Source organism: Thunnus albacares, chromosome 14 (assembly GCF_914725855.1).
Source record: "Thunnus albacares chromosome 14, fThuAlb1.1, whole genome shotgun sequence".
Lineage (NCBI taxonomy): Eukaryota > Metazoa > Chordata > Actinopteri > Scombriformes > Scombridae > Thunnus > Thunnus albacares.
Window position 1 is genome coordinate 3,842,910 of NC_058119.1, and position 20,460 is coordinate 3,863,369.

At 42.4% G+C, this 20,460-nt stretch overlaps 1 protein-coding gene across 1 annotated transcript in view; it reads right to left on the bottom strand.

The window, feature by feature from the left end:
- Positions 1–2,576, bottom strand: part of fancl (FA complementation group L) — a 28,792-nt gene extending 26,216 nt beyond the window's left edge. Inside the window, exons 1-5 of the mRNA XM_044372777.1 lie at positions 2,220–2,576; positions 1,742–1,800; positions 1,469–1,529; positions 895–951; positions 478–575 (exon numbers count right to left, since the gene is read on the bottom strand). Coding sequence (XP_044228712.1) covers positions 478–575; positions 895–951; positions 1,469–1,529; positions 1,742–1,800; positions 2,220–2,306 — 362 coding nt within the window. The 5' untranslated portion in view covers positions 2,307–2,576. The remainder of the gene's footprint in view (positions 1–477; positions 576–894; positions 952–1,468; positions 1,530–1,741; positions 1,801–2,219) is intronic.
- Positions 2,577–20,460: the final 17,884 nt, after the last annotated feature.

The following is a 20,460-nucleotide window of genomic DNA, read 5'->3' on the forward strand; positions in this document are numbered from 1 at the left end:
ACAAGTTCCAAGATTTCAAGATAACCAACAGTCCAAGACACAAAAACAACCACATAAAAAGAGAAAAGGGCAGCAAATCCTGACTTTTGAGAGATTTCAACCGGCAAATATTTGGTATTTTTCCTTTATAAATTACTTAAATGAACTGATTGTTTCATCAGTAATGCAGATCTATTAAGACATTGTATACAATCCATAGATACAGTACCAGTCAAAGGTTTGGACACACTTTCTCATTCAAGTGAATAGAAAGGTATGTCCAAACTTTTGACTGGTACTCTATATTTTGTCCCACTGTTGTTTCTTCAATCAGCATTAGTCAATATATCCATCAAACCAAACCCAAGTCAAGGTGACTCAGAGCTGGCAAATTTGGTGGGTGCAGTCAACTTTCCCAACATCTGACAAGTCAGTGGCTAAGCTTCCTTTAAAACCTGCTTCCAGAGCCAGTGCTTTTGCTCCTAGTGGCCCACTTACTTGTCCCACCCAAGGGTCTCCATCTCAGAGATGAGCTGGGAGTAATACTGTGGAGGTGGGATTGAGCGGCACTCAGGACGGCTCTTCAGGCCCACTTCCTGCGACGACAGAGAGAACACTTCTTATTTTAAGCCCAGATTACTATGCACATCATATCACATCTTCACCATCTTTCTACTGAAAGCAAACATAAATACAGAAAAACTGAATCTGGGCCAATAAGTCTCATGTTTTTGTTTGGTGGCGAACACACAGGCCATTACACTTTTCATTAATTTAACAAAATAGATGTATATGTACACCTGTGTCTCACAATCAAGGCTATTGATAGTGCCTGAAGGTTCCCATTTACATCCTATTCATAAACCAACAATGTCAAAGTGACCGTGCTAACCACTGTGTCAGTTCCCTCCTTACCAAGACAGTCTTCAGCTCCAGAATGAAACTGACAAGATCAGCCGACTGCTGCAGCCTCTGTGAGAAGTCAAACAAGAGAGAAAAGACATCCTTGAATGGGAGGATAATGAAGTGACACTGTCTATTTTTTTCTCCTCTAGCCAGCCATTCAAATCAAACACAGTGTTTGTGATTAATGGGGGCTGCCACCTGCTTTAATAATTAATGATAGCTTAAAGGCTGTGAAAATAATGAACTTTGCAGCCCGGGGTGAAATATCAATCTCATCCAAATAACCCTGAGGGGCCACATAACAAATAGGGACATTTTCCAGGCGATGTTAATTAAACAGTGAAAAATATTTTTCTCTGCTTCTGAGTGAGGCGAGCCTGATGGGTGACAGAGAGTACAGGAGCGACGCCAGGCACGATGCAGCGAACACAAAGGAGCCAAAATGACATGACAAAAATGATAAAACACAGAACAATCAACCTGATCGCAATCAGAGATAGCAGACACAACACAATACAAAATATTATGATGCAACTTGCAGCAAAAATACAACAAAGGCTTCGGTCTTGTATGTAGAGTTTACCTGCATTACTACGTGCTCATATCCACGCAACAGGTGTTTCAACTGCCAACAGCAGTGCAGCCTACAAGAACAAAGTTATACATCGTTACAACCACTGAAAATAGTGAATAAAGCCCATGTTCTGTGGTTATGCAGGGACTTATACTGTAGTTAATTACACCAGTGCCAAATATGCTTGAAATTATTTGGGGCATCAACTGTAAAGTTAGCATATTTTCTGACTGGAATATGTATCTGTAAATGGGTGAAATAGGGTGAAATGATAATATTTACTTGGCCTTTTTGAGTTGGCGATCTGGTGGCAGTTGTATTCTCATTCTGAAGTCTCTCTCCTGTGAAGAAATATCATGACTGTAAGTAACATGACAGCTACAAAACAATATCATAAATAAACTATTTGTAACACTCAAGAAAATAACATGTGAGCTGCCAAACTCCATTCAGAAATTGGGCAATATAAGGTTTCTTATTCGCAAATGTACTATATGCAGAGTATATCATACTACTGCACCTAGTCCGCACATCTATAATAATCACTGACATTGATAATAATAATGTTGACTTTGTAAATGTTGGAAGGTACATGTATGCCGAATTTACCAGCGGCTCCTAGACATTTGTTAAATGTCTGAAGTTATATTCTGCCAGGCATAAAAAGGTGTCCTTGGCGAGGAATGTTTTAATTGATAGAGTTTTGAATGCAGTTTGGAGAACCGTTCTTTTACCAGGAAGAACATCAACAACAGTTTACCTGGACTGTGATGAATCCGTCATAGATAGTTTTGTCCTTGTTGAGAGGTAAAAGCAGCGGGTTGTCTTTTACCAATGAGCTCTCCATAGCACAAATTTAACTTAATCTTCTTCAAACTTTCAGTCAGTTGTCAAACCAGGAGGACTGCTTTCCTTGCTAACGCTAGCGAGCAGACAGGGTAGACTAGCAATGTTTTTACGACTTCCAAAAAGCCTTAACCAAACATTTGAGCGTTAATATTTCAACTTAGGCTGTTGAAAAGCCCAGTTTACCACCAAGTCACGAAGTTGTTTTAGCTAGGAAGCCTCCGCATCCCGCCATGTAAAGCAAAACAGTCGACGTCACGAGGCTGCCTTCAAAGACTTATGAAAATATCGGAATTTCAAAACTAACACTTGTTGATGTGACGTTAGAATGAGACTGTGCTTACATATATTTTTTGTTATTACGTCATATAGCTAAATACTCAATGTTTTACTGTTAGTTCGCATGATTATTAGGCTTGTTTTGTCAGCATTTTTATAATCAAAAGCACTTATATACAGAATCTGCTTTACAACTTCGGAAGAATATAACTGAGCACTTGAAAGTGGCATTTGGATAACATACTGTAAAGCTCCCTTTACTTTTTTTGCCTTCTCTCTTGGAACACATTCTGCTTGATAACATTTTTATTATTAATTAAGTAACTCAGATCAGTCTCTCGTGCATATTAGTAGACTAACATGATTCAATCCTATTATTGACCTGTGTCATCTGCTCAGGTCACCCTTGCATGGGTTGACACAGAAGTTATTCTTGAAAGAAGCTCTGTGAGTGAAAGCTGACTGAAAGATGAATGAACCACAACACAGTCCATTTATTCTGCAAAACTATGCCATAAAATGTGATATCAGGTAGAAGTAGAGTGAGGTAAATTGTGGCCTAAAGCTAAGAAATTGCAATAGAATAAGGAAATTAATAGGGTAGAGACATCTCTCTCATAACAAATGGATATAGATTTATGCAAATTCCAAATACTCAATTATGTTTTGGAGATATTAGGTCTCATCTTCAGTTTATGAATTTCTCCCATTAAAAATCCTTCTCACTTCTGTCTCACTTTCACTTTTCTTGTTTTTGTACTAATATTGTAACTCTGAGAACACACTTCTTTAATGTGTATAAAGGCACACCTTAATCATTTATCACTGTAAACTATTCGTTTTTTCTATATTTAATTATTAACATACAGCTGGATTGGTCACATTGATGCCCCCTGTAGCCACTGTGGGAAAAAACACCCGCTACTGTACATCTGTGCCTCTCACCAGCTAACATTGCAGTGGGTGTTTGCCCTCTGATTGACCACATGGGGCAATATGCTTATTCAAAGAGGATTCCACACTCAAAACCTAACTTGGACAAGCTACTCAAAGGTGAGATTTCAGCTTTATTGGAAGTGTTTTCAAACATTATGTTTCACTTTTACAAGAGAAAAGACTTTAAGGGTGAGGATTAAAGCCAAAACTATACTTTCCAATTCTGCATGGCGGCAGGGGTCTGTGAAGGTACATGTGATGTAAATTTCATCATCTGCTCATGTTCAGAAGCGTGTGTGTGGACCTTCCATATGCTGCCCTAAATTGGACTGGACCCAACTGGTTCAATATCATCCCTACAACTTTCAATCCATTTGTCCTCAACAACGTCCTCTTAGTTCCGAACAAGATCGACTCAGTTTACCACAATATATTGAAAGCTTGTTATCTAAGAGCTCACTTATGCATCCTAATTCCTTACTAAAAGTGATTGCAATCTCATTGATATCTATCCTAGATTCCAGTAATTAGCATGAATGATTTGATGATAAATGAGAGAGGCCCTAGTATGAAGCCTTGGGGAACCCCGCACACTCAATATTTTTAGGTTCTACTCATATGCATGTATGCCCAAATTGCACTATATGCACTATAATGTAGACAACAGCAAAGAGTGATCCTCTGTGTCAAAAGCTTTCTGTAAATCAAACAAAGTCATACCAACACAATTTCCTATCTCAAGGTTCAGCCTCACCAATTCAAAAAGATACAGTAAACTGTCTGTATGAAGAATACTGACTGGCCTTGAGCCCATTTGGCCTGGTCTTGGACTGCACACACTTGGTTTTGTCTCAGGCTTATGTGGTTTTGACTATAGCCCTGCTAAGTAGTGTTAACCTGTAGGTTTTTGTTCGGGCTTGAGAGAATCATTGCATGCACACCAACACAATTAATGCTATGAGGTGGTTAAAAGGGAGGAAAATCAAATGGACACCTTATGATTCTGGCTCATGCTTATTGTCTGTTGCTAACTTAAATCCATAAGCCCATGTCCGCCCTTTACAAGTGTGCATTAAATTGCCTCAACATATGGCAAATGGAACTCTGGAGATATAGCAAATTCCTATTCTAATCCAATCAAAACATGATTACTACAAAAGCACACTCTAACAATGCACACTTGTCCTTCAGTTTCCTTTTAGCCCATATTCATTCCTGGAGCTGTGAACAGAGAATAGGAATGTGTGATTATACTGTATAGAGCTGGTGAGGGGAGTGTGTCAGAGCGTGCATGCCACACAATGTGCCTGGAGAGATTGATGTTTTTGTCATCCACCTGCTTCAAAGCTGTAAAAAGCCGGCTGATGCAAATAGAGAAACCTAGCCAGGCAGGCTCACAAACAAAAGAGGGAGAACCTCACTGCTCCTCTTTGCACATCTGTTTTGGAGAAATATCTGAGGTTTCTGTTGTGACGCACACTGGGCTCAAATGAACACTGAATCTGAGTCTTGTGTCTGGGAGTGGGTAAGTGTTGAATGCCCTTTTTTGTTCTCTTAGGGAAATGGGAACAATTTGAAGCTTTTTTTTTTTTGATATAGGATGCATCGGCGCAGTGGGAGAAGCAGCAGCACTCTTCCCTCCCTCTTTCTCTCTTTCTCTCTCTGTCTTTCTCTTTGGCTCGCTCTCTTCGTTCTTGTCATGGAGAGAAAATCTGCAGGCGTACAGCGTGGCTGGCTTTAATGGCATTCCAATTGCAAAAAGGGCGTCAAAATGTAGCATCAGAGGATAGCAGAGGGGCAGATGCATATAGGCGGTGAGCTCTCTGTCGTCTTCTGTCTCTGTCTGCTTCTCCTTCTCTGCCTCTCTGTCTGACCGCTCTCCCTTCCGCTGCCTCCAGCGCCGGGCTCCGTCTGGGAGAGGAATGATCTATGGTGCTTTGTTTATCACTGGCCATGGTCACTTCTCTGGAATGCAATTGGCTGGAACTACACCGTGTGGGTCCTGCACCCTGCGTCTCTCTCTCTCTCTCTCTCTCTCTCTCCCTCTCTCTCTTCCTCTCTCTCTCTCTCTCTCTTTGAAGCAAGACATGAGCAGGGGTGCCTTGTCCGACGAGCCTTTTTATCTCTCTCGTCCTTTTTTTTTTTTTTTTTTTTTTTTGTGCCGTGGCATTTTGCATGTATCTGAATGATAATGGGACATATTGTTCCCTGGACTGGTGATTGATTGAATGGCTTGACAGCAAAATGTGTTGAAGACATTTAGGAATTTGTGCATGGCCAGTGGTAGATTATCTTGTGTTCTGTCCTTTTTGAGCACCATTTTGAATGTACACTTCAAACCAATGTAGTGAGGGTTTGCAATCTTTATTCTTGTTTCTATTTCAAGACATGAATTTGAATTGAAGGACTATGGAGTTATTAGCCAATATAATGTTCTCTATTTTATTTTATATCTGTAATATGTCAATACATTTGTCAAAAATTGCACACAAACACACTTGGTGTAGGCTCTCTGACAGAAATGCATTCTCAGTTGTGTCAAAGACTTACGAGTTATTGTACACAAAATAGTAAAATGTCCTTTTTCTTTCTTTCTTTCTTTCAGTATAAATACAGTAAAAATACTCTCCATTTTCAGTTTTTAGCTTTTACATAATATCCACATTACAAGTTTCTATTTTTAGGATCAATTTCAACTTTTTAAAGCATCTCTAAAGCATGCATTTGTGCATATGTTTGGCTTGAGTTGAAACCCTGAGGCACGCTGACTACCTGGCAGCACACACACTGACATGACAACATTTTCACATATACACCACTCCTCTCTTTATATCGCGACTGATACACAAATTCACAAAATGAGTGATGCAGCCACCAAATACCACTTTTCTTTCCAAGTTGCTATGTTTAGTAGCGTGTATGTGTGTGTGTGTGTGTGTGTGTGTGTGTGTGTGTGTGTGTGTGTGTGTGAGAGAGAGAGAGAGAGAGAGAGAGACAGAGAGTGTGTGTTTCCAGATAAGTGGGAGAGCGGTGTGTGAAGTCTTAGCCGTGGATTACAGGCCTCACAGATAGGCTTGTATCCAGACTGCTGTCTGACATGAGTTGATGGGATTACAGGAGGCGGGTGTCTGTCCTGCCCCCTCACACCTCAACCCACCCCTGCCTGGGTGGAGGAGACACAAGGTGGAACTGGGGGTCACTGCGTGTGTGTGTGTGTGTGTGTGTGTGTGTGTGTGTGTGTGTGTGTGTGTTAGCATCAGACAGATTTTTGAGGGCGGATGCTGATGTACAAATATTTTGATGTAGGCTGCAAATAAGTAATATTTTTTGCAACCTTATGTGCAAAATTGAATATATTTGACTGTGTTTGTGTGTAAAAAGAATCTTGTATGTGATATTTTCTTTATAAATTGTATTCTTTGCAGCTGCTGAAGCAGAATTTAGACACAAAGCAAAAAAGTAAAAGCCAAAGTCAAACTCTTTATTTATTTTAATTCTTTTAGGTTTTTTTTTTTTTTTTTGGCTTCAGTGCAAGTTTTACAGACTGTAGAGATAACACGTAAAATCAATTGGCAGCAATTTTAAGAATTGATTATTCATGTTTGTTATTTTAGTCATGCAAAAATGCAAATATTTGCTGATTTCAGCCTTTTTAAATGTGAAGATTCACAGCTTTTGTGCATCTTATATTAGGTGAATCAGAATCAGAACAATCATAAATTGAGGATGTTTGGGTTTTGGCGTGTTGGTCAGATAAAACAAGACATTTAAATGACAACTTGGGCTCTCAGAACTTTTAATGCACATCCTTTTTTTTTTAACTTTTTTTTGACATTTCATAGAGTTAAGGATGAATAAATGAACAGAAAGAATAATCAACAGATGAATTGATAATGAAAATAATCATTAGTTGCAGTCAGAGATTGGTATGAAAGTAAGAATCCTTTGTGGTGTCTAAAAGGATTAAGCCTAATTTGTGTGTATTATTGTGTTGACGTGTTGATTTGGACAGCCCTGGGAGGGAAAGCAAAGTCTTTAGAGGCCTAGAAAGAGATCGATACAGGTAGCATTGGAGTTTGTTGAGAAAAAGCACGGTGTGTGTGCTTCCTCTCTGATTACTTCTGACCCCCACTTTGCATTCAGCACTTCACTTTATCACTAAATACCACAGGAATCACCCCTCCCCACTATACCTCGGCGTACTCATTACTCTCGGCGAATCACCGATAACCTTATCTATTGATACCATCCAGATAATTTCATAATCTAAGCCAGCGCTCGCCTCCACAAGGAGGAAACCAAATGCAAGGATGCGGATGCAATGCAAGTCCACTTGAGCTGATTAGTGTGTGAAGTGTGCTTGTTAGGCATACTGTGAAGTGTTCTTGTTATATATCCAGCCCTCACGCTTGATTACTGCTGGCGCTTTACTACTGACAGCTGTGTACAGAGACGCTGCTGGGATCTGATGTGTCCGGTGACTAATGGAAATCGGGAAATATTAGCAGCTCCTGTTTTGACAACAAGCACGATCAGACATTTTAAAACAAAACTGGAAGAAATGAAAAGACATGACAGTAAATCTTTTCTGGCACAAATATCTACTCTGTGAATTATCCTAATAAACAAGATTATAATAAATTAAAATGACCTCCAGGCAGTTATACCGTAAATTCCCTAAAAGAATCTCATTTAACTTTATTATCTTCCTCACACGTTTCTTTTCTCTTTTTCCTCTTCCTCTTCTGTACTTGACAAGTAGTCCCAGTCAAACATGTTATTCCATATGCTGTATGGACATGCTCTTCCATAATGCATGCATTTCAACATGAGTCCCTCAGTAATTGTGGCACTGAATCTAACACGGGTTTGAAATACAATGTGAATATTTTTTTGGGGGGGGGGGGGGTTGGATGGGGTGAAATAGCCTGCTGTGATTCTCCATCTGGCCTGTGCAGTATTGGAATGGACCATCCTCCTTTACCATGCCGGCCCAGAATAAGCTTCACTTTAAAGGATCAATTCTTTTATTATTGAAGTCGGTCTCCATAGTGCAGGCTAATACATTCTGCATTGATCTCGCCCCTCCCCCCCACCACCACCCCCAAACCCTTTATTGCCATTCCTTCCAGCGAGGCTCGCATTTAAAAAAATATGTTCGGCAGAATAAAGATTTTACAAAGTGACTGGAGGACAAATAAGCCTATAAACTGGGGTATTCACATTTTAGTGGGAAGGAAAGACAGGAGAGAATAAGGAGTCGGAGTTGCCAGCAGGCGTTTTGAATATCATTACCAGCTTTGCAGGGAGAAATTGAAATCATAAGCATAAGGAAAGTACCTGGTAATTAAAACTGTCTCGCTGCGCCAAGGCTTTGATACCTGCTCAAGAAAGTATAGGCGAGTGTGTTTCTGCCTGGATGTAGATATTGTGGTTGCACAAATGTCGGTGAGGTGTGACATAAAGCGAAGGATGTGAGAGTATGTTTTGCACTTTTTTTTTTCCTCCACAGTAAACCCCTCTCTGTCAGAGGCATGTCTGTTCATGATGAGCTGTGCAATGTGTGTGTGTGTGTATGTGTGTGTGTGTGTGTGTGTGTGTGTGTGTGTGTGAAAGCAGCCATGGATTGGATGGGTTGTGTCTCTATCTCTTATTATTATGCACATTCCTCTGACTAGACATGTATACTCTCTGTGTGAAGTTTGCCATGACTGCTTAGGCTGAGCAGGGCTAATGTGCGTTCAAATTCATTAATCATTTCAAGCACATTCTAAAATCATATGTCTGGAGTCCTATTGTAATATTCATAAAGAAAAATAAAACATGCAACCATCATGTTTTAACGGAGCGTGTCTTCGGTTCTGAGCAAACCTGAGTCGTTTGTGGCCTGTGGAGCAGCCACAAACAGTTTTGACGTGGCTGTATCAAAATCAAACCCTGAAGCATGTGTGCCAGACCCTTATTGAACAAATTTGCACCAGTGAAGCCAGCAGTTGAGGACATTAATGATCTGGACCCACTGGGGTCTGGTGCTCCGCGCCCACAGGCTAGCCGCTCGATCCCCAATCAATAGCTTTTTATTAAAATTGTTTGCGAGGCAACACAAATCCATATTGTTTTGCCTCGGACAGGGGCGCCCATGTGAAATATGTCGGACATATATATATTTTTTTTTTCTTCCAGATGAATGCGGAAAATGATTGGTTGATATGCATGAGAAAAAAAACAGCGGGGCAGTGGTTTGGCATTATTGGAATATCCATTTCAACATTGATTTTCATAAGAGATGCATTTGTGATTATCTTATTTTCTCTTCCCTCAACAGGGTTGAATTACATATCATATTATCCCTGGTATTAAGGCAAAATTAATAACACAAGTAATTATAATACTTATGTCTAATGATATGCTGCGAGGGCCCTATTGATTCCGTCGAGATGCATCTAGGGGAAAAGGCTTGGAGCTTTGCCTGACGACAGGCGCTGGCAGTGTGCTCGGCTCTGTGTGTGGAGTGGCAGCGGCTGCACGCGAAATAAGATCAACAGCAGAACACAAGCCTCAATCCGCAATCCACATTTAGTGTAATTTCATACTTAAAATCCAATCTGTGGTCAGTGATTAATCTCTGCTATCTGTTTGCAGCTGTTTTCTCATAACGGTCCTCCGATGTTACCCTCTGATGCTAGTTAGTCCGGGCACTGATTGTATTTGAAGTTTAGATTTATTCAGCAGTATATCCCTCTGCGAAGCACTCCCTTATTTCTTTCTTCTTTTTGAATCATATGAAGATAAACAAGACAGGACAGCCATAGATTTTTTTTTTCTTCTTTTTTTTTTCTCCGCAAAAATGAAGACAGTGACAGAAAATACACACAAAAAAATAAGACATCACAATAAATTCCAGAGAATATTTTCATTCTACCTTTATTAGATCACCACGATCTGCTCTTCATGAATGCACTTTCCCAGTGTCTAAAAATGTTGCAGACTGCTCTGTGTTTTATTACTAGATGTGCTTATCTTGAACACCACTGCCATCACTGTACCTGCACATACATACCTGCTGATTGACTATCTCTACTTGTGCTGCTTCCTCTTTACCTTATCCGTGCGTATGTATATATATATATATATATGTGTGTGTGTGTGTGTGTGTGTGTAAAAATCAAAACCATCATGGCCTGCATTCTCACATTGTTCTGCAAATGTCAGATCTCTGAGTTGGGATGGAGTTGATAAAAAAAGGAGCAATATAGGCTTTGAACCTGTTAGCGGTGATTACTTTTGGTGATTTCAAGACAACTTTAAAGCTTCTAACGTATGGTTTTTCCTTTTATTTTAGATTGTTTCCGAATCCCTTACCTAAATCTAGAGATCATTTATACTGTTTTGTAGGTTGTGACAGTCGTCTTAGCCTGTTTCAGTTAGTTTTACCAGCTTGGATAAAGAAAAAGGAAGGAAACAAGGTAAGAGAAATAAGGCGTATGAAGATGAGATATGAGAGAGAAAAGACAAATACTGTAAATGGGAGCAAAGTTTTGCAGAAGACAATTGATCCCGCTGATATTAAACCTGCTTAAAATGTTGTAGCAGTCTATTGTGTATGGCTGATGCACAGACATACGATGGAAAAAACATGGACTCTTCGGATGTGTGTTTGTGTATGATGGTAAAACTGTGTGCTCATACACCTCATGTGAAGACAGTGTTACAGTTAAGCTTATATTAACTTATTATTGAGCATGTTGGTGGTTGTTTAGTCACCTTCACTGCATCATCGCTCATCACTTCATTGCAGATGTGAGGACGGGATGAGTTGCTGCTGCCTTTGAGGTGAGAGGACAGTGAGGTGCAGTTGCAAACACCTGCCAAAAGAGGGCAACATGATGTCAGAATTGTCCCCCCCTCCACCACCACTACCTCCTTGCCACAGAACAGTGCAAGCCAGTGAGCAGGTAGGAGGGTGAGGGGAGAAGTGGGGGGGGGGGGGGGGGGGGGGGGGGATGAAGGGGGGGGATTGTAGGTGCTGGGTTAAACGTGTAAGTAACAATAATTTACATTTACGCCTGGAACGGCTTCCCCCGCGCTGTCAGTCTGCAGTTCAAAGCTCTCCTCCACTCTCCTGGCAACAAAGCGAGCCGTCTTGTCACGCAGGCACCAGATAGCGCGGCGGAGTGGATGAAGTTCTTCACAGTCAAGGTGTCATTATGGAAGACCTTGCCTCGGTGCGGCGGCCCGCTTCAAAAAACAAAAGGGGTGGTGGTGCGGTGGGGTAGAGGGGGAAATTAAATATGCCACTCTCCCTTCTCTCAGTCTCTGTCCTCACTCGGAAGCAGCGGCTCCATACTCCAGAACGTGGCTTTGGGCCTCAGCCAAGGACGTTGAGATGCAGAACAGCCCCGTGATGCTGAGTTGATTTTAATTTTGGGGATTTTTTTTTTTTTTTTTTTTTGATTTGTCAGATTTGCATTCGCGCTCTCACTCGGTAAGCGTCCTCCATACGTTTCCCTCACACTCTGACGAGGTGAGGCACGGTGGCCGGCGCTTTGTGCTTTATTGAAAAAGGCACAAAAGAGCAGTAATAGATCACACGCTAACTGACACCTTTTGCCATCCCTTGTTTTTGGGCTGTAAAAATCCCACAGCCCATTTGTTCTATGATGTGACAGCACTGATGATAGGATGACAGATGTCTTACCAGCCCACCCCTCGGTGCCAACAACCCACCCCACCTCCTCACCCCTTCTACCTCACACACACACACACACACACACACACACACTGAAACAGTTTGCCCCTGTTCGGCTGGGAGTCGACCGTGGAGCACAGCTGCATTGCTCCAGTATGGTGGAGCCCCCTTAACCCTGCCCCCCACCCCCTGGATGCCTTCCTCCCCTCCTCTTCCTCCCCTCCTCTTTGGAGGACAGAGAGAGTGATAGGCCTCTTTGGCACAGCGCTGCCTCTTTGTTCCCTGCCAGGTCTGCTGCAGGAAGCCACCGAGACAGGGTCAGCTGTAATTCACACTCTGGCCAGTAGAGGACGACGTGCCCTGCATGGCAACAGGGGCACAGGGCCTGTCGGAGAGGCAGGAAAGCCTCGGTGGTGACATTTATTCCTCTTATTAAAACCAGCTGCTTATATCTTACATTAGTGTTTGTTAGCAGTTATTAATAGGCACAAGGCCTAATTACATGTATTGTAATTGGTTTCACATGCAGTAAAAGTGTAGTGCTGGTAACTGCAATGCATAATGCTGTAAAACAATTCAATTAGGCTGGACAGGCTGCACAATTAGACTTCAACCAGAAATGACTTGTGTGTTTGCAGGGTGTGATGTATGCAGAGATCTAGAGGCGACACAAGTAGCTGATGATTAGTGCATTGACAGAAAATGAAATTAAGATTGTGTTTTTTTTAAAGCAAAAATGCCAAACAATCTCTGTTTTCAGCTTCTCAAATGTAAAAATGTGCAGCTTGTCACAGTTTGATTTCATTATAAATTGAATATCTATGGGGGGCACGTGGACGGATAAAAAGCACTTTTATAGATGTCACCTCAGGCTCTTGGGAATTGTGGCAGGCATCTTTTACTATTTTCTGACATTTTATAGATCAAACATTTTATTGATGAATTGAGAATTTAATTGTTAGATTAATCCATAATGCAAATCAACATTAGTTGCAGCCCCACAGAGATCATTTTCTCTCTGAGTGTCTGCCATGTCTGCATGAGCTGGTACATTTAGCATTTATCCAACACTGTGATTCCATGCTATTTCAATTTGTTGCTCAAAAAAAAAAAAAAAAAAAAAAAAAATTCAAAAAACAAAACAGGACTGTGCCAGACCTCATCCTAACACCCTGATACCCTCATCGCTGACCTCCCCGGCTGTCACACACACACACACACACACACACACACACACACACACACACACACACACACCTGCAGCTCTGCATTCCATCTGCACTATCTGCATCTCCTCCTGTAAAATTTCGAATCCCACGCAAACTACACAGGCAACAGCAGGTGCATTTACACTGTATGTAAAACAAACTCTTTCTTATCGTGCGAACACTTGAAACAAACAAACTCATTACAAATACATATCCTGCTCCCTTTTTGTTCTTTGTGATATTTTATCTAGGCTAATGTGGTATGGATATTCAGCGCAGACTTCTGCTGAAGTCGTCATTTCGCTTCTTGTGAGACACCAACATGCGATGTGTGTGTGTGTGTGTGCGTGTGTGTGTGTGTGCATATTTATTATTATTGCCTTTTTTCCCCTTCTTGCCAGGTTTTTGTAGAACATTTAGCTAATTGATTATCACATGCCTTGGCCTTATCAGCAAACCGTTATTTTGTAAATGAATATTCAAGAGAGATTTTTCCTCTCTTTGCCTTTGTAGTACATTATTTGTGGACAAAATATGCAAACATAGAGAAAGGCAGCTTGCTTTTCTGCCTCACTGCCTAATTACATTTTGCGCTTGCACCTATACAGAGACGCGGCGTGTATTTATAGCGGAGGAGAATGAATTCACACACTCCCCCGGCTGCAAACGTATGCCAGGCATCTGCTTATGAAGTGGCTCTTTTCTCCAGGATGGTTCTGCAACTGCTCCCCCCCCCCCCACCCCCCACCCACTCCCACCCAACACACACACACACACACACACACAGAAGAGGAAAAGAGAGATCGAGCTTGGGAAAGAGAAAGAAGAGAGAAAAAGGAGCTTAATCGCTCCTGTCTGTTTCATGCAACACCCCCCCCCCCCCCCCCCCCCCCCCTCCCCCACCCCCCCACCCCCACCCCTTTCCTCCTCCTTCTCAAAAATCCACCGCCTGGCTCATCTTCTGTGTGATCAATTTGACTTGTTTATGTTTATGCGCCGCCGTTCTTGTCGCCGTCGCCATCTTTGTGAGGAGCCTTGTCGGGGGAGAGGAAATGGATGGCAGCGACAGGGAGGAAGAGAGGGAAAGAAGAGGGAGAGAGGCAGGGGAGAGAGGGAGGGAAGGATGGACTGACAGGTGGAGAAGGTGGGATGAGGAGGGGGGTGGGGGGTGGGGGGGGGGTGGGATCAGAGAATGAGGGATGGAGTGACAGAGGGGATATGACAGAAAGCAAAAGAGAGGACGGAGAAGGGAAGGATGGTGGTGGTGGTGGTGGTGGTGAGGGAAGAGGGGAGGAGGGGGGGGGGGGGGTCGTTTATCTGCGACATCCCTTGTCATCATATATGTAGATGCCTTTTGAAGTTTGTAGTGTGTTCCTGCGCCTGGTAATGTACCGTGCACCCGAGCACTAGATTGACTAAAAAACCCCGAGCACCTTACTGCGCCCAGTTAGGCTGCGGCGGCTAATCGTGCTTGGCAGAACATACTCTGCTTTAATTTTAGCCATAATGACGATGAGAGGGGCGAAATGATACTTTAAAGAGCAGAGGAGAGTGGAGGCAAAAAAAAAAAAAAAAAAAAAAGAAAAAAAAAGAAGGGGAATGAAAAGAGTGAAAAAAGGACATGAGAGAAGAGAAGAGAGAGAGAGAGTGAGAGAAGCTGTGAAGGTGATTAGTTGTACTGGCGGATCTTGGCGGTGGAGGAGGTTGGAACACTAATCCTTGCTTTGGTTGGAGACATTTTCGCGCAGTAGGTCCCTTCTTTCCGCCCCCTCTCAATTTTAAGCCCCGTGTCAAGCTCAAGCCCTTCTTTTCCAGCGCTCACTTGCTCTCATTTCCTCTGCCTTCTGGCAAGCCCTGCTATTTATAAGAAAAATCATTTTTCTTTCTCTCTCCCTCTCTTTCTCCTTTAATTCTTTCCTGGCGTGTTTGATTTTCTGCCCTGCTTAGAGAAGGTGCCCAGATGAGTGGCAGCCAGCCAGGGCTCGTCTCCTCTCCGCTCTTCCTCCCCTCTCCTCCTCTTCCTCATCCTCCTCACATGTGGCTTTTAAACGGGGCTGCCGCCAGCGCACAAACACATACACTCGCATATATCAGATTTACATTGAAAAACAGTAGCGGGCTGTTGTATATTGATGACTAGCTCACGTTAGAAGCACTCCTGCCGTTTTGCATAACCAGTGTAGCGATGTGAATTGGCCTGCTGCCCAGACAATAAGCCATAGATTTTACAGTATGACATCATTTATCCAGTGCATTATTTGATTGTTTTGGCTGGTTTCTAATTTGATGGATCTGACTGTTGTCTCTTAAAATCATCAGCATCACTTCTTCTGCGTAATCTGTTCTGCTGAAAAGGAGGAAAATATATGTATTTAGCACACCGCTCTCCTGCTGCTTCTGCTGCTTCTGCTGCTTCTGGAAGCTCCGCTACTACTACAACTGCTTCAATGCTCGTATTGAGCAACGTTAATCAGGACAAAATAGCATATATTGAAGCTTTGGCCCGCCTCGGTGCATATAAAGAAAACTGCACTTTTCACATTTACATTCATGCCAAACACTCCAGGGCCTGTCAATGCTTGGGGCCAGATATCATCCAAACTGCCATTGATTTGTTTGTCCTTTGGCCCTTTTCCATGGTTTGGGAAATGAATCATGGCTTTTTTTTTGGTTGTTGTTCTTCTTGGCATCATCTGTTTAATCCATACACTCCTCGTTTTCCATAAATAACAGGGCAGAACTCGGCTTGGACCGGCTTGTAACGCTGGGTGCTTTTGTTCTCAAAAGGATGACAGCAGCGCTCGAGGTGCTTCACACACACACACACACACACACACACACACAAAAACAACCCACCCCACCTCACCTCAACATCCTTAACCACGCTATTAGAGGTAGATTAAATTTAGAGAGCAGCGAGAAGATAAACTTCCATGTCTGCGAGGCTACAAGTTCAAATTTCACAATGTATGCACAGCAATAACTGAGAGACATACGGACGTTTGAATCATGGAACTAACTCATCAGCTGTTGAAGAATGCAGTTTAAAAGGTTCAACTTACACAGGATGTCTTATTGTATTCATAACCTTTCTGCTCCTCTCCGTTCCCTGCTCCTTTTTCCTCCATCTTTCCCCCTGCAACAGTAGGTAAAATTAATTTCCCTGACTTTTGCATGGCCCGAACAGCATGGGGTCAAATTCCAACGTTCATTACACTGCCGTTTTATTTCACTATAAAATATGTGAAACTGGATAACGAGAGCTCGGGGAATCCAAGTATAGATTTTTATTTCATGATCCTGAGAAGAAAAAAAAAAAAAGAAGAAAAATAATTAAAGGAGAATAAACAGCCACCTGGTCAGATGGGGGGAACCAAGAACTTAAAAAAAAATGACTGAAGTGGTTGGGTTTTTTTTAATGTGTGTGTGGGCGGAGATGAGAGATGCAACATATGGAATTCATGTGATGGTGGAGGTTGTCTTTTCGTGTACGTGCTTGCATGTAAATGCGGATGTGAACGTACACACACTTGAGATTTTTCTTTTTAAATTTTATTACCTGCAGGCTTTCAGGCTGTTTTAGCAGCAGGGTTTTAGTGTTTCTCCCTGTAAGCTCTTTTTAATTTGGAGTTCGCTGCTATACATCAACCTCAAACTTAAACCGTACCTGTTATTTTTCAGGTAGGGTGTTGTGTTGGGGCCTTGTGTGTATTTTCTAGAGGTTCACGCTAATGCACACTAAGGCAATTGTGCCAGGTGTGTGCCTTGGACGTAAACACTGTGTAAGCAGGATAATTGTGCCACTTAGTGAGCCCAAGCTGTATGGGTTTACCTCTAAATAACCTTCCCCAGCCACGGAACCTGTGGCCAACAGCTGCCACGTAGCAGTGTCAGGACTCAGAGCTCTGAATTTATTATGCTGTAGGTGGAGGGAATCAAATCTCTCAATGTTTAGACTTTCAGATAAAAGAAGGCAGATTGGACCTTTGGATAACCCTGTACATACATTTCCCTGAGGCAGAGCTGCTTTTTAAGCAGAGTAATGTCATGAGTGGCTGAACTGTGGAGCCACAGCTCAAACGTTACGTTAGTTAACAGCATTCATCATCATTCCTATCAATTATTATACTCACAAAGATCATTGAGATGTGGGAAGACAGCAATGTATTGATACAATGAAGTAAACAGAAGAAGGAGAAGGTATAAGAAGGTGGTCAAATGATGGAAGAGGTTGTAAACAAGCCAAAGTTTAGCCAGATTATCTGAACTGATTTATATGAAATAAAGGTGAAAGTGAGCGCACCCGTAACGTCAGTCCATTGCACATGGAAACTGTGTGTGTACACAATGGTAGCATAATTACGGTAAGTCAAAGTTAAACCAGGAAGTCGTATCTAGTAAGTATGTTTATAACAGACAGTTTAGGGGATCATTTTACCGTTCGCCTTCATTTTCTCTTCCAAATAAGTTTGGCTAACTGAGAGTTTGTTTTAAAATATGTCTGATATTCCAACTGCTGGTGTGCTTTGCCCCATCTGACCCATCTTATACCACACAGAATATCATAACTATAGTAATTTAAAACAGTAGCTTAACCTTTGAAATCTTTAAGTAATGTTTGCATAAATAAGATCTTCTTCAATGTGTAGGTTATTACATGGGTGTTACCACTTAATTGTGATTGACTAAGGGCCTCGGTGTGTTGTATGCAGTATGACAACATACACTGAGCTGTCATATATAGCTGATTACCTATGTTCTAATAATGGAACAGGCACAGATAAACCACACACACTATTATTGTCTGAAAGACCTGAACAAGAACATCCCTTCATATTAGTCAAAATGTCAGTCTCGCCAGTCAGTAATGGACTCCGTAGGTGTCGGATACTACTTGATTAATATCCCCCACTTCACCTCCCCGGGCCAGAACCTGCAAACTGTCCCTTTCCTCAAGTAACTTCACACATTCCTCAAAAAAAAAAAAAAGAAAAAAAAAAGAAGCAAATCTTTCTTAATCCTCTCACCTTTGCGTGCTCGGTAATGGTGTGAAGTGAATAATGTGCTCTGCCTCCCTAAAAAGAAGTCATCCGATCCAGGAATTTTCTTTTTTTTTTCTCCTTTGGAGTGACCACTGGGCTCTTAAAGTCACCGTCTGGCAGTGTCCTTGCCAGCCGCCAAACTCCATCAAGTTGGCCCGACAGCTGGGCCGGAGGAGCGCCGGACGATAAATGGAGTGAAACTTTTTAGAGGTGTGTGTCAGAGGAGGTGAAGGGAGACGGAGGCACAAAGAGGAGGAGAGGGTGGGGCGGGGGTGGGGAGGGGGGGGGGGGAGGGGGAGTCAGTCTTGAGTGTGAGTGTGTGAGGAGAGGACGTGTAAGGAGGAAGGTGGAGGGAGAAAGAGGGAGCGTTTAGTTCTGATAGATATTGATAGAGATTGTAATGAATGTGGTGTGGGCATGGCACCCTAAAGCGCTGCAGTGGTAATGCAGGGTGACAGTGTATTTGTACTAATAACCCTTAAAAGTGGTGATAAAATACTCCACTCCCCTACTGGAGCCCCTGATGGATGTGCTGGGAGTAATTAAACTCCATTAGGCTGCGGGTCCACTTACCATGCGTCTATGTGTGTGTGTGTGTGTGTGTGTGTGTGTGTGAGCGTGTGTGTGTGTTTGAATGTCTTAAAACACCACTCCCCTTAGGGATCAGACTATTCCAGGTAGAAGGGCAAGTGCGCAAGTGCCATTGTCTGTGTGTGTGTGCAGGAGCTGTGTGAGATGTGTGTTTGTGTGTAGCAAAGCATATGTTGCTTTAGAAAAGCCTGCAGAATGACACGTACTGTACATCATTTGGATCTGTGACGCTAAGTATGCACCGGCTCTTCACTCGAGTGAATTCCCAAAGGTTGGGAGTGCACAGTAGGTGCAGTGTCAGTGTCATTGTCATCCAACACGTTGCTGTGTTTTGCTGTTGACAGGGAAGTGTACTCTGCTGCTGCTGGGGTTTTTTTTTTTTTTTTTTTTTTTTTTTTTTTTTTAAACCACGGGAGATGTTTTGACTCAACATTGAGCCAGGGGAGAAGCCTGCGGCAAGACCACCGTACGAGACTCACTGGGAATAGCCTGCATCTACCGTCATGTTTTGGCACTCAACCACACACTAACACAAATGCATGTGCGCAGATGTGCATCTGACATGCACACGTTCACAAATGCACACACATACACTCACAGGGATGTAGCAGTAAATAAAGTGGTTGGTAATCTATCTTTGACCTCCAGTTGGTAATCACGCAGCATCAAATATGAACAAAAAATGAAAGAAGCCAGCTTAGTGTGACTCATAAACCGCACATACACCTCTCCGTCTTTACCGCAGCTGATTCCAGAGGCCTCGCATCACGGGCTGGCACCCAGGCAGGTCCGATCATCTGCGCGCCGTCTCTGCTTTTAATGACCCTCCTGGGAACCCTTACCTGACGGGGCCAGCTTAGCCAACGTGTCCAGGTGCAGCAACATAAGCATTTCATTAAAAATTGAAGCCAACGTTTTGTAGCAAAGCTTTCAGTCGGGAGCGGAGTAAAAGGAAAAAGAGAAAGGACAGTGAATTAAAAAAAAAAAAAAAAAAAAAAAAAAAATGGAGACGCTCTGGCACAGGTCCAAAACTAGATGTATGTCAGCCGCCGCTTCTTCTTCTTCTTCTTCTTCTCCTTCTTTTTGTCTGTCTCATTTCCTTCCACCCCCTCCTCTCTCACTCCCTTTCTCCCTCCTTCGCTCTCTAATCACACTCTGACTTTACTTGACCTTTCTGCGGCTAATTAGTCGGCTTGCGGAAAAGGATTGTGGGTAGTATATCTCCAGCGATGATGATGATGGCGGCGATGCTCCAGTCTTTCTTACGACTTGCAAATGTGCCGGTGATTAATTCTGGGAGGCCCTTTTTTTTTTTTTTTTTTTTTTTTTTTAAACTCCTCTCCCTAAAACGCACAAACTGTAAAACATTGTGGGTTGTGGTGACCTGAATGCTTCCTGTGGCTGACAGAA